The following is a 14,442-nucleotide window of genomic DNA, read 5'->3' on the forward strand; positions in this document are numbered from 1 at the left end:
AATTGCTCATTAAAGCGTAACAAGTTACTGGTGGCTAGAATTATTTTTTTTTCCCCCTTGCAGGCAGTGGTGCCGTGCCAAGGCCAGTGAAATGTCAAAAGCATCTTTCAACCACCTGGTCTGCAGGGATTTCAGTGCTGCTGATGGATGTAAATTTTTAACTTTGCTACTACATATTCACTTTAAGCTGCTCTTGGAGAGCGGAGGGAAAGGGAAAATGGAAAGTATTCAAAAATCGGATTTTGATTTTGTGGAAACAGCTCCCTTTCTCCCCCATGCACACATATATATGTGTGTATTTATAGAGGTGGAAGATGCTGGGAGCACTGGGAGCATTTCTCCTGACCCAGTCCAGCTGTACAACCTACACTTGAGTCCAGGGAGCTGCAGCCCCACAGCTTCCTTCCAAATCCCTTTTTTTTTGGGGAGGGACAGATGAGGTTGCTGGGTTTTAGGAAGATAAACAGTGCTTTCTTTTTTTTTTTTTTTCCCCTGTCATATTTGTATATGCAACTTGACAAGAGAGCCTGGCAGCCTGCTTCTTCAGAACAGTAAACAGGCCCAGTGCTGCAGCAGTTTGCAGATAAATAATGTATTACAGCCTGTCAAATAAAGCTTTGAGCAACTACTACTTTAAAGGGTCATACATTGTGAATCTGAATATTACCCTACAAATCACTGTCCAGATCCTTTTGACTCCTTATTACACGCACAGCACCGCCTTCAAAGCAGGTCACCTTTTTCAAGCACCCTTAATACTGGCAGAAATAGTATCAGCAATATTTCTGTTCTGGATGTTTGTTTAACCAATATAAATAAACTCAAAAATCATCCCTCAGTGCTCTTTTCTCCATCCAAAAGCCCTTGTAGATTTTTTTTTCTTTGTGAATGGGAAATAATAAGTGGCACACATACATTTCTTTTATAGGTGCTTTTATTGAGAGTTTAGGGAATTTATGGATTGTTTTTTCAGTCGAAGCCTTCCTAGAACTTTAGGGACATCACGCTGTCCGTGCAGCTCAGCAGTTAGTATTCCTCTCACAGGGTAAGTCAATGCATTATATTCAAGTCCCACCCCACAACCCCCGCTGATTTCTCCCTTCTGTCACCCTGGGGCTGCTCGTGGAAGTAATGCTGAGCTCCTGTGCCTGCTGGAGCTGGGAGTTAAAAACCCTGCGATATTTGTCAGAAAAAAAGGTGGGCTCCTGATGCTTGCAGTTACAGAGGACGGGGTTTTGGCACTGGGGGATTTAGGTAGAAATTTCCCACGTGTCCTTTTAATGCTATTGCTTCTGATGAATGTATAGAGGAGGAGAATCAGCCAAAACAAGAAACCTGCCCTGAGGTGTCTGGCACCAAAATTCGACCTTTTTTGGAAGGAGCAGTGTCTATGGGGTAAGCTACAAAGACACCAGTATCCCCTGAAGTTCTCTTTCCACCACACTGCTGTACTGCGGCTGAAGGACTCCTTCTGCCACGCTGACCCTGAGCAGGAAAAGCAGCAGCACAGCCCTGGCCTGTGACCTACAGAGCCTGGGATCTCAAAATCCATGCTGCTACAGACACGATGCTGCTTGTGCCTTGAGCCTTGGTATAAACTCTTATTCCTGGCTTCTCTGCTGTTTCTCAGACCTGACAAGTCAGCGCTGACAAGGTGAGGGGCCTGAGTCCGTGGTGGCATTTGCCATGTCCCATGGTTTTTGAGAGGACCCCAGGTGGCTCGTCAGCCCTCAGAGCCATCTCATTACACGGCAACGGGCACTGGAGAGGAAACCGATGGCCCTGCTTAAGAAGTTTTTTCTTGATTTTTTTTTAATAAAGACACTTCTCACAGTGCTGCCTCTGAATTGGTTCAGGCTGGGTGCTTCTCAGAGGCTGGCATTTGATTTCCCGCAGGAGCAGGTAGATGGGGCTAGTCAAAATAAATAGTGAGTGCTGGAAGCGTGGGCCTGTCGTTTGATGGTGGATCCTTGTACTGCCTTTCTCTGGGAAGCCCTGCAATTAAGGGTGTGCAGAAGCAGAGAAAACAGTCGCTTTTGATTTGCCTTCTGCTCTCCTCATTTGAAACCTTTCCTCCATGTACTGAAGCAAAAGTTGCTAGGCACATTTATTCAGACAGAAAGCCGAGTTAAAAGCTCGTAGTTTGAGATGTGTAACAAGTTTCTCTGAGAGAAACGTGGATGTGTTTTTTCCTGCATGATTTTTTGGAGGAAGAGGGGGTGTTGAACACACTTCTCAGATTTAGCTTAGTCATTTTAATGATTGCAGAGGGTGCCCTAAGGTGTGGTAACGATGCACCAGGCTTGGGAAGCTGCTTCAGGCTGGCCTTGGGAGCTCCTGGGGCTCGGGGCTGTGCCCCTTTCCCCTGTCTTCCCACCCTTCTGGGAGCACACTGGGTTTCCCCACGCATCACAGCAGCGTTAATGAATATCAAAACATTTTATTGCGAGTTGCAACTGTGTGGGTGTGCACATGCAGAATCTGCTGCTGGCACCAAGTGGCAGTGGCTGGGAGCTCAGCTCACCCAAGAGCAGCATTTAGTGTGGTCCTGACACAATAACCAACCCTCCAGAGCGAATAAATCCCTCCTAAGCCTCAGTTTGTAACTCAAAATGTGTTGTTAGTCGTGAGCACGCGTGCCCTTGGGCAGAGCAGGAGCTTCCTCCTGGTGTCCCAGTGCTTGGAGCTGCCCCTGCGCTGGCTTTGGCCGTGCTTTTCGTTTCTTTAGATGGATGGAAGGGAAAAAGGCCATCAGGGAACTTGTTTGCTGGTAATAGATCTCGGCATGCCCTGGCCTGCATCACCTCCTCGTGGGTTTTCTTTTCCTCCGAGTGATGGGAGAAGGAACCTGCACGGTAACGTCACAGGCATGAAGGCAAAGGCACGTGGTTGCCTGGGGAAAGGGAAGTTTGTCCTGTTTTGCAAAGTGCCTGTGGGCTTTTAATGCTGTTCACAGGCCGTTCATGGCATGTTGAAAAGAAAACCACTCCGGACTTTGCACCTTCCTTCATTTTCAAGTTGGAGACAGCAGGTGAGCGGTGTTCAGCAGTCCAGAAAGACACTCAAGAAAGGCAGGAGAAAACAAAGTGAGCACATCTGCTTCCAGGCAGGTGGCTGGGGAATGGGCTGTTCCAGGGGAGTATTTGGTTTTAGAAGTGAAAATCAGGCTTTTCTCACAAATCATTTGAAGCCAAAAAACTACCTTTTTTCTTCTCGCCAGAATTTTTCTTTAAGCGATCTCCTCTGCTCATCCCTCCCATAATTAATTTCAGCACCTCCAACGCCAGCTGCTGGCAAGCTTTGAACTTCCTTTACCCATTGCTTGGTGACTCGCTTTTTCTCAGCTCAGTGGTGATTATATTCGAGGTTGGAGCCTGGCTGTTGACCAGTGGTGCAGTTCAGCTGCTGCCATCCCGTCCCCTTCCTTGGCTGTCGAGCACCGCTGCGTTCCTGCCCATACGCGAGCGCAGTGCCTGCCTGCCAGCTATTGACTTCAGGCACCTGGGAGTGCTTCGGTTAAATGCTGGAGACATTCGTTTAAAGTAAGATAAACACAGGGTAATGAACGTTTATTCCTTGGTTTTCAGGCTTTTGCATTTAACGTGAATAATTTTCGGGTGGTGTTTTGACTTGTTCATGCACACTGAGCCCATAGGGCAGGGGAACGAGTTGGTTTGTTAACCAGGGCTCAGGACTGTCTTGTGCTTTAAAGAAATTTCAGTAAGTTATTTTTTCACATCTTAAAGAACAGAAACAAGATAAATCTAAAGCAATCTGCCAGCTGTGTGATAAATCAATCAATCAATAAATGAAGCTCTTTCATCTCCTGCAGTGGGTCTGCTGTGAGAGGCTCTCCCTGTGGGATGGGTGCTGATGGCAACTCAAGCACCAGGAGGCAGAGGGGAACACTGAACCCTATAGATTTTTTTAAATCAATGTAGTAAAAGTGGAGCAGTGGCCAAACGCAGAAGGTGCACGTTTGGCTGACCTCTGCCCAGCCTCTCTTTGTGCGAGAGGTGGTGGAAATGCCCCCAGCAGCACCTCATGTGCCAAAACTTGGGGTATTTGAAGGCTGCTGGTAGAAGGGCGCTGGTTCGTGTCTTTTAGGTTGAAATTAAGAGTGTTATAGAAGTTAGTGCTGGTTTTGAAACAGTGCAGACAGTTTTTATGCCTCTTGGTTATTGTAAAATTTCTTCATAAGCGTGGCAGAGACAGCTGCCTCTCCTTAGTAAGGAGGAACACACGATTTCCCTCCAGATGAGCTTTTTCTTTTCCCCAGCACGCGAGAAGGGCAGAGGCCAGCGTTTTGTGGTCTGAGTAAATGCCAAGGCCTGCGTCAGACAGCAGGCTAACGAACCATCTTTTTCCCAAATCCTGCCTGGGCCACTCAAACCAAAGTCCCTAAGGTCAGGCGGATCCTCCTGGCTGGAAACAGCTCTCGTTCATCTTCCTAAATCCTGGCTCCGTGGGCCAGGATGCACAGACCCATGCACGTGAGACCCACGTGTAGTCAGCGGTCTCTGCAGCTCTGCCTACACAGGGGATGGAAGCACCGCGGGCAGAGCTGCTGCCTCTCATCCCTGTGCTCCCGCCTTGATCTCAGCTGGGTGCCGTGCTGCCTTTGGTGTTAGTGGTGGAATTAAGTGCAAATAAGGCAGAAATGGCCAACGTATCCAGCAATGTAGTGTCAAATCAGCAGTGCTCTCGAGCTAAATGGGTTGCTCTGGAGGAGCTGGAAAACTAATTGTGGTGTTAAGTGGCATCCTCAGGCTTGTCAGCAGCTGCACGGCTCCTGACATGTCCTAAGGAAATCACGTAAGGGATTCTGAGTGCTGAGCTCTGTGAAAGTGGAGTCTGCTGAAGCCTGGTCTTTCGTGTCTGTAGAGCCACAGAGGAGGGAGAAGATGAAATCTGCGTTCTTCCTCGAGCAGAGACCTTGTGTTCAACGCAGCCCAAGCCCAGAGTGGGAGAGTTGCTCTTCCCTCCTGCCCTGCAGCAAAGGCCAGGAGAACACCTGTACAGGGCTTGGAGCAGAGAAGAGCTGCAACGTGGCTTAATTTTTTATTTTTTTTTCTTTGTCCTGGTTTATTTGCTACCAGCCCCCTCTGTAAGCAATCATCACACTTCTACCTGCACGCTTAGCTTAGCCCTGCACAGCTCTTTGAGCAAGCAGGAAAAAGTTGCTGCAACAACCCAGTTGTTTGGGTGTTTATCCCAATGTCCAAGCTGGAAGCTCGCGTGAAGAGCACCTTAGTATTTTCTTCTTGTTTTCCGCTCCTTTTGGAGACCTGCAGGCACTAGCTAAGTTTCAGGTTCAAATAATCATCCTGATTTTTCAAGTCCAGCTCTACAAATACTGTCCCCAGTAAGATAAAACTAGGAGGAAAAGATGCAAAAACTTCTCAAGAAGTTGCCCATGGAAAGAAAATGTTGACTCAGTGATGGAAACAGTCCCGGTGGAAGCAAATATTCAAACGTATTAGGATTTCTTCTATAAGCAGTGTTGTCTGTGGTGCTCATTTTTTGGTACCAAACCTTTTTAACACCACTGTTTTCTTTTCCCCCTTCCAGTTCGAGAGGCACGACCCGGTGGACGGGCGGATCACGGAGCGGCAGTTCGGCAGCATGCTGCTGGCCTACAGCGGGGTGCAGTCGAAGAAGCTCACCGTCATGCTGAAGCAGCTCAAGAAGCACTTCCAAGACGGAGAGGTCAGTGGTGGTAGCAAGTCTGAGAAGCTTTTTTTTGGGGGGGAGGAGACAGCTACCCCTCACCATGCTGAGAGATGAGCTCCGTGGGTAGGCTTGTAGGAGAAATGACACTGATGGTGTCAGACTGCGTGGGGTTGAATGATGCTTTGTGGCAGAGAGGGACAGAAACCCCAAAGATCTGGGGTTTGCCATGAACAGGGCTGAGTGAAGGAAATTACTTCTCTAAGCAGCAGATTGATGTGCAAGGATCTCTCCCTCTGCAGCAAGCAATCCGTCTTGGAGAGAGAAGCACCTGCGCCTTTTGAAGCAGTGTGGGGAGACGTGCTGACTTTGCAGGTGATAAATCTGATGCAGGAGGTGGGAGTGCGCTGCTTGGTGTCCTGATGAGGGTTTGGGCTTGTCCCTGTTGAAATGGATGCTGTAATTTTCAAAGCTTACGTTTGCTAAATGGCAGTCTGGGTCTGGAGCCAGAATAAATGCTGAAGAAGTGTACCTAGTTACTGGCTCGAACTTGGTTTAATTAGATGCTGTGACTGGGCAGTTTATTATTTAGTTTATGAACTTAGGTGAAAAATTATTTGAATTACCCGTGATTTAGAGAGGAATAAGGCTGCAGATTCTGTACCAGTTAAATTAGTGAGAGACCTTGGGCTAAAATCTCTGTACTAAAAGGCCGTGCTTTTATCAGGTAAGGCAAGCACGGGGTGCTGAGGTACTTCAGGACGTTGCTTTGGTGAAGATGGATTGCTCTTTTACCGATTAGGCTGTAAACATACAGTTAACCAAAATGAGAATAGAGGGAAGGTCTTTGCCGTGTTTTGAGTTGGTCCGACTGTTTTAGGGCCACTTCTTGATGACATTAGACCTGGTGTTTATCTTTTGACAGTTCTCGATGCAAAGCGTGTTACAGGACAGAAGTGTTGGAGTCTAGTCCTTTTTTTTTAATCCCTTTTTGGGGCTGTAAATAAAACTCTCCTAAACTCCTGTGATGTTCAGGAATCCTCAGTTCACACAAAGCTGCACCAGTGACCTTTTTTCCTGTTCTGCTGGGGCTGCAGAGGAGAACTTGGGCATCCTGAAACAGCAGGGCACAGGCGCTAAAAGGTCTCTGACAGCCCCTGAGGGCAGCTCCTTGTCACCCGTTGGTTGCAGGGACTTTTCCTGATGACAGTGCTCCAGTACATAGCCAGGTGAAAACCTCCTCTGGTTTATCTGAGGGCTTGTGTGTGTGGAGGCTTTTCCCTGTACCCAGCTGGAGGAGTTCTGAGTGAACATGGAAGCCATAAATCAAGATAAATCAAGATAAATCAAGATCCTCTGCTGCAAGCGAGTTTTCTCATCTCAAAAATTAATATTTATCAAAGCCTTTTACATTGCACTGGTCAGAAACATTAAGCTTTCGGCCTCTGTGAGCTCCAGGAAAGCTCGGGAAGTGCTCGGATCCAGATGGTGCTGCTGAGAGCTGCAGTGGTCGCTGTTACTTCAGGGCTGAACGTACAGCATCAAACGAGTTTTGATCTCTCCCTGCACAGCACAGAAGCTCAGCACTTTTGGACATCCCCAGAGTGCTGATTTCAAGCAGAACTTCGTCAGCAGTATCGGTATTTTGGAAGTGTCTCATTTGTCCTAACACCCCAGGGAGGCCTGAGCTCAGGTGCCTTCATGATGCATTGTTTCACAGCAAATGCTGCAGGCGAAGCCAAAAAGCGTCCAGTGGAAAAATGGAAGAAATTGCCTGCCGATACTGGGAAATCTCCCTTCCCAAGCTCTTTGACCATCGGTGTTTCCGAGGCTGCAGTTTTGAGTCTGTTGACTTGATTTTTGAGCAAGACACTGCAGATTTTTTCTCCTATACCTCTGTTCCCTTTGAGTTTTCGCAGGAATTAGTTGATTTCTCAGGGAAAAGTGCTTTGCAGCTTGGCAGCTGTGATGCCTGTGTGACAGAAAACATCAGCTCTACTGTTACATTCACAGACTGTCAAGTCTTTGCTGTGGCTTTATATATATGTACCAAGCAGTAGCCGGGTGTATGAGAAATTAGTCAGAGGACGTTATTTTTGGAAGGATTCTTCCAGCAGATGTTCCCTTCCTTCCACGTGTCAGTCAGACACCTGACATCTGGGGCAGAGGAAGAGCTTTTGTTTCCCCCTCATTCCTCATTCCCCAGGCAGCCAGGTCACGTTCCTATTTGTAGGGAACAGCCAGCTTCAGAGCAAGGCGTCTCGTCTCTCTAGTCCTGTGACTTTTTAACTGAACTCATGGGTTTCAGCAGGTTTCAGCTCACAGAAACCCCCAGCCTGCTGCCCAACCTTGCATCGTCTTTTACAGAAGAGAACCTTTTTATGCAAGCATTTCCCCTCCCAGGGTATTTTAACAGACCCGTCCCTTGCAGATTTGTGTGCAGCACTTTGCATCTAAATATGCTTCTGTGCTTTCATGGCACCACCCTGGTGCTGCTCCCGGGGCTTTTGTGTAGCTTCAGTTTCCTTTTCAGAAGTAGGACTGCCGTAGCCAGAGCCATGTTAATTGCCTTTTGAGCTTCCTAGCTCGTTTATCCGGGGCTGTGCTCGCGGAGCTGTCTCTGTAAATGGATGCAGGATTAATCTGGAGAGCAAGCTTCACTTTGAGCAGCAGGAGCTTGGTGGCAGCAGTGCTGCTTCCTCTGCGTGTGGGACTTAGCCCTGTGCAGAGCCATTGCAGAGCCTGCTCCTCGCCTGGGGAAAAGGGATGGAGCTGCTGCTCTCCTCTGCTCTCCCTTGGGTCCCAGACCTCGGAGAGATGTTAAGGCTGCTCGGCCACCTCGCCATTCGTCCTGTCCCTGAACGCCGTGATGCTCAGAGCAGTTTGATGTGTTTTGCAGGAAGAGTTGTTCTACCAAATCCTTTTGTTTCACACTTGCAGAGCAGCAGTGTATCATTATCCACACAGTTTATTACCCTGCTGCAACCCTGCTCTCTGTCAGCAGCAGCAGGGGCTGTGACGTGTTTATTTCTTTCAAAGCAGGCGGGAGGACAACGATTTGGATGGTGAATTGCCCCAAACCCACCTGGCAAGCCTCCTAATCCAGTGTTACCTTGCAAATACAGTTCAACGCTCCTGAGGAAGCAGGGAGGGAGCCCTTTGGCAGGTTAATGTTTATTGGGCTTTCAGTGGAGACACGAGTGAGTTATGAGGAGCCCAAGCAGCGCCGACAGACGCATCGACAGGGAACAGATGAATTCCCCTCCCCGGCTGCTGACTGATGGTGATCATCGCGGCTGGCAACTTGTCAGCACGGTTCTGCACCCCTTCCCTTCTCCGATTTTTTGTAGCTGGGAAGGAGTAGATGCTGATGCCAGCCTCAGCGATCGAATTCATCAATCATACATTGAATTCCGTAGCATCAGCTGGGTTTTTGCTGTGGAGATTCAGAATGTGTCCACACAGAAGCCTAGAATAGCAGGATGCCTCCGTGAGTCGTGGCTTTTGGTTTTTTAACTGGTGACAAGGACCAGGAATTTACATTTGTAAGGATGTAAACTTTTCGTGTTGCTGGCTGAAACAACAGGAACCACGGTACTAAACAAGGGACTTCTGCATGAGCTGCTTGGCCTTGATATTTGCCATTTCCTGCTGGAAAATCCAGGGAAATGCTGAGCTCTGGGGCCTTTTGCTGGCCTGAAAGTGGCCACAGGGATCCTGGTTCCCTCGGGGGTTCCAAATTTGTAGTGCTCTGCTCAGTCCCACGCTCAGCAGGGAGATGTTGGAGATGGGTGTCTGAATTGCAAAGATCTTTTCTCCTGTAGATACGTTGTTCAAAACAGGAATCTTTGCAATATCTTGTGCAAAAGTATGTGCTATATTGTCCTGGCAGAAGAAAAATATCATTTAATTCTGCTGTGCAGCTGTTAGCACACCGCTTGGAAAGCAGGTTTACATTTAAAGACAGTTCCCTGTACAGCAAGTGGGGATTTTTTCCTATACATTGTCCATGTGTGCACTTTGCACCCATGAATCCAGCTCCCAAAGCCTGCTGTTGCACTTGTTGGTGTGCTGTGCAACGTGTGTTGGCCGTGCTCTGCCACGTGCTCGGTTTCGCTGAGGACAGGGATGAGCTGGAATACTCCTAGGCAGGTTGCAAACTGTCTGTAGTTCTTCTGCTTACAATTCCAGAGGCACCGTGTCTGTAGGAAAAGATCGTAAAAAAACGTGATTTATATTTCAAAAAAAAAAAAAAAGACAGGTCGCTTCTGCCCTGATTGGAAGTCGTTGGGAACGGCTCGAGCAGGGTTACAACAGATGACATGAATTTATATTCGCAGCCCCAGCTGCAGCGTGCACTCTTCCATCCCCAGCACGGAACCCCGCTGTGTTATGCAGTCGGGACTTGCAGCGTCTCAATGCATCAGCCTCCCACTAGGTGGAACAGGAGGAGGCTGAGCCTGAATTCCCCTTGACAAGCTGATAAATCCCAGGCTGGGTGCTTGTTCCTGCCCACAAGGGCGCAGTTTGGGTGCTGCAGCTCCTGGTGGTCCCACTGAAGGGGTCGCTGCCTTCAGCTGCAGCATTTCCCAGCCTGAGTGCTGTGTGGGGAAGTAGAGCAAGCACATCCAGCCCTACCACCAGCAGCAAAGCTCACTCGGGCATGTGTGCCTACACGAACCTGCCTGTAGCAGTGTCTGGACCCCAGCTGCAAGCTCGAGCAGTTGATTCCCTTTGTCATTTGTTACCCGAGCAGTGTCACAGTCTGCTTTTCCCATCACCAAGTCCCTCTTTTCTCCATCCTAGGGGCTGACGTTTGAGGAGGTGGAGAGCTTCTTCACGTTTCTGAAGAACATAAACGATGTGGACACGGCGTTGAGCTTTTACCACATGGCTGGAGCCTCGCTTGATAAAGGTATTAAAACTCAAGAGGCAGGCAGCACGGTTCACAGCTTGTATTTGGGTTTAGGGAGGGGTCGAACAAGCCCAGTCTGATGGATTAAAAATGTCCTGAGACTGCAGTTCCTCTGTGATGAGAGGTTTAACTTCTGCAGTGCATGGATAAAGAGGGATTTCAGGTGTTATACTTCCCTCATTTTACATATAGAGAGAAAAATGGCAAAATGCATAGCCTGAACAGACCACAGAATCACCCAGGTTGGAAGAGACCTCCAAGATCACCTAGCCCAACCTCTGACCTAACACTAACCAGTCCCCTACTAAAGCAGATCACTGAGCTCTACATCTAAACGTCTTTTCAAGACCTCCAGGGACGGTGACTCAGCCACTTCCCTGGGCAGCCCATCCCAATGCCTCACAACCCTTTTGGTAAAGAAGTTCTTCCTAACATCCAACCTAAACCTCTCCTGGGGCCACTTTAGCCCATTCCCCCCAAAAAGAAGCACTCACACAGCCCCTGAGAATCGGCAAGAGCTGTTTATTGCCGGGACACCTTGCAGGCAAGCCTGCGGGATGTCCATGGTGTTTGGTGGCTCCAAGCTAATGCTTGCGATGGAGCCTGAGCTACGAGCAGGGGGCTTCACCGCACTGCATGGCTGTCCTCGCACACAAGGAGGCCTGCTGCTCGCCTTGCTCTTCTCGTCTCCTTCCTGCCGCTCAGCTGGCAGTCAGAGGGCCCAGATGCTCAGCGAGTGCTGGGCCAGCTGCAGGGGGCCTGTCAGGTGTGTGCAGAGGCAGAGCAGCCTGGTGGGTACACCACGGGCTCTGGTGCTGGAGCCCAGGCATTCAGGGGTTCTTAATCCCAATCTTGGGAGCAGTGTCTTTTCTTCTTCTACAATGCACTTGAAAAAGTTGCTGGAAATGACAAGCAGTAAGAAGTTTTGCAAATTCTCTTCCATAGGGGTCTCCATTACCCCATACGGTGCTGCTCAAGCCTTGTCTTGGCTTTGCTCAAAAACAAGGGGCTTTGTTTAGAAACGAGAGCCAGATGCTGCATTTCTGCTCCAAAACACGAGTAGTGGCACCTGAATTTTCTCACTGGCTCTGACCTTGGGAGCCCGTTAAGTTCCTTGTCTGAGTGTTGAAGTCTCCAGAGCAGCTCTGCTCGGATAACCCATTGTCCAGAGCGCGAGTGTGGCTGAGGAGCTGGCTGAATAACCTCAGAGCTGGGTGTTTCCCAGGCAGCTTGGTCGTGGCATGGTTGATTGACCAGCCCAGCCCTTGTCCTTCTTCATCTCACCACGCGTTTCCTTTGGGGGCTCAGCCATTACGGCTGTGTTTCCAGATTTGACGTGCCTATTAAAACAAACTTATTTTAAATGTGCAAAAACGTGGAAAAAAAGTCCAACTCTGCTCCTTGGGTCTTGCATTTTGGGGCAGTGGAATTGCAGAGGGAGCCAGACGTGTCACCTCTCTTCCTGCATGTGTCCACAGCCTGAGCTTTGACTTCTCGGGGAATCATCTGTGCTCTTTCCTTTAGATCATTGCATCTCAAGGCTGGAAGTTAAAAGAACCCGATGGGTTTTTCCTTTCGTTTAGAAGTAAAAACAAGCAAGAGATGCTGCACATGAAATATGGATGTGCTGCTGCTTCTGCAGTGTACTGTGAGGAGATAATAGCCTAGCAAAGCCAATTTTCTCAGTACCTACAGTAAATTAGCAACTGCCCGGTCATGGAATATGTATTCCTGGAGTATTTAGGTCTACACGCAGGTGGTAAATCAGCACGATTGCTGTTTAATTACTTGCGATTAATGAACTTGTGCTGGAGCCTCAGCCACTGCTCTAGGAGCCCTGTGGCTGGAAGAGGAAAGCCTGGGGAAGTTTCGGGCTGCTTTCTTCTTTCAGGAGCCCGCCAGCTCTGGAAAGCCTCAGGGCAAGGTCTGGTTGATGCTGACACTGCGTAAAGCAGGGGGGAGAAAGCCCAGCTGTGAAAAAGCCTCAGCGTGGCTGCTCCAGCAGCATCAGCCGCATGAAGGGCGTTTTCCTGGGGTCCAAATGGAGCTGCAAATTAACCTGTGGTGATATGCCTGGATTTTGCAGCAGGAATCTGTGCTCCCATGCTGAAATTGTCTGTGCACTGCACGTTGCCCACACACGCTCACCTAGCCTGGGCATCTCACCTGCAAATTGAACAGGGAATAAATGGGCTGCATCCCTTCCGAAGGACAACTTCTTGTAGGGTTGCGTAGTGAAAAGCAACAAATTGCTCATCTTATTAGGAGGAGGAAATAAAAAAAGGGTCGTTTATGTCAAATTGCTGCTAAGCTGATATAGTAAACTGATTATTAGGATTTTAGAGGTGCTGTTTAAAATGAAACGGGGAAAAATGGATGGCACCGAGCAGCTAGAGCTGGGCAGCTCGTCTTCTGTGATGAATTAAGCTAGCCTCTTCTAAAGAGGATGGTGAAAGTGTATTTTAATGACCCATAAAACAACACCCAAATCATATAGCTTTCAGGTTATAAAACTAATATTTAATGGCATCAAATCCTGGGGGCTTCCCTGCATGCAGCTGGATGCAGCCAGCACAAAATCCAAATGGGAAAAGGGTTTGTGAGGCGTTTTCCCCAGACAGCACCTGTTTTGTTTTCCAAAAACGGTGAAGAAATGGCACTCGTAGTTCGCTCAGGTTTTATTTACCTGGTCTGTGACACCTGGTCTGCAGTCGGAAGGACCTGCACCGCAGGGAAACGGTGTTGGGGCTTGGTTCAGCACCTCTGAGGAAGGTTTCTGTGAAATTCATGTTTCTATTTGAGGACATACAGACTGCTGCTGCTGGCTGAAGCTGCCCAGCCTGGTGCTGGGCGGGCTGGGGACAGAGCCGGGGCTCTGGGTGGCACTCACCGCCTGCCCTTGTTCTCTTGCAGTGACCATGCAGCAGGTGGCCAGGACGGTGGCGAAGGTGGAGCTCTCTGACCATGTGTGTGACGTGGTGTTCGCGCTCTTCGACTGCGACGGTGAGTGAGCAGCCTCCCGGCACGAGCTGAGGAGGAGGAATACAGAAAAAGGTCATCAGTAGCTGCCCGGTGCTGGTGGCTGGCTGAGCTCTGCTGCCGTCCCCGTGGCTTCAGCCCCACCTGCTGCCTTGTGCCTTTGCTGCATCTATTTTATTTTGCTCCGCGGCGTTTTCTGATGGGGTGATCACCCTGGAGCTCAGCAGGAATCCAGGGATCTCCCAGCCTTCTCCATTTGCAGCCACACGTGGGGTCTGATAAAATATTTTGATAGCAAGGGAGCTGAGGGTGGATTTGTCAGGCAACAAATCCACCCTCAGGTAGGCACTGGGTGGAAGAGCAGGCGCAGAGCTTGAGGCTTTCTGTGGCTGTTTGTATGCCTGCAGAGCTGGGGGCAGTTCTGCTCCCCTCCTGGTGTTTCAGGGGAGCTTCCCTGCCCCGAGTTGCATTTGGATGCAATGCAGGAATTAAAAATTAAAAGGAGAAACTTCAATAAATCCCCCCTGCCCTGCGTGGGGCCGGGTTGGGGCTGGGCTGCCGCCCCCCGAGCTGCGTGGCGGTGGGTTTGGGGCGCGTGGCCGTGGGTTTGGGTGCCCGTAACCTCGTCCTTGCTGCCCGCAGGGAACGGCGAGCTGAGCAACAAGGAGTTCGTGGCCATCATGAAGCAGCGCCTGATGCGGGGCCTGGAGAAGCCCAAGGACATGGGCTTCACCCGCCTGATGCGCGCCATGTGGAAGTGCGCCCAGGAGACCGCCTGGGACTTCACCCTGCCCCGGCCCTAGCGGGGCCGCGCCGCGCCCCTATTGTCCCTTTCGTTCCCTTAACGAGCTGCGAGTTAATTAACGGGCTGCGGCTGC

General features: G+C 49.5%; 1 protein-coding gene across 4 annotated transcripts in view; it reads left to right on the forward strand.

Annotated features, from left to right (window-relative positions):
* MICU1 (mitochondrial calcium uptake 1) overlaps nucleotides 1–14,428 on the forward strand; it is an 87,763-nt gene extending 73,335 nt beyond the window's left edge. For all 4 annotated transcript variants that reach the window (XM_082765124.1, XM_082765125.1, XM_082765123.1 and 1 more), the window contains 4 exons: nucleotides 5,572–5,709; nucleotides 10,477–10,585; nucleotides 13,499–13,588; nucleotides 14,207–14,428. In XM_082765124.1, the coding sequence (XP_082621250.1) occupies nucleotides 5,572–5,709; nucleotides 10,477–10,585; nucleotides 13,499–13,588; nucleotides 14,207–14,367 (498 nt within the window). In that variant the 3' untranslated portion in view covers nucleotides 14,368–14,428. The remainder of the gene's footprint in view (nucleotides 1–5,571; nucleotides 5,710–10,476; nucleotides 10,586–13,498; nucleotides 13,589–14,206) is intronic.
* The last annotated feature ends 14 nt before the right edge of the window (nucleotides 14,429–14,442 follow it).

The sequence above is a fragment of the Aythya marila genome, assembly GCF_965140915.1.
Source record: "Aythya marila genome assembly, chromosome: 7".
Classification (NCBI taxonomy): Eukaryota; Metazoa; Chordata; class Aves; order Anseriformes; family Anatidae; genus Aythya; species Aythya marila.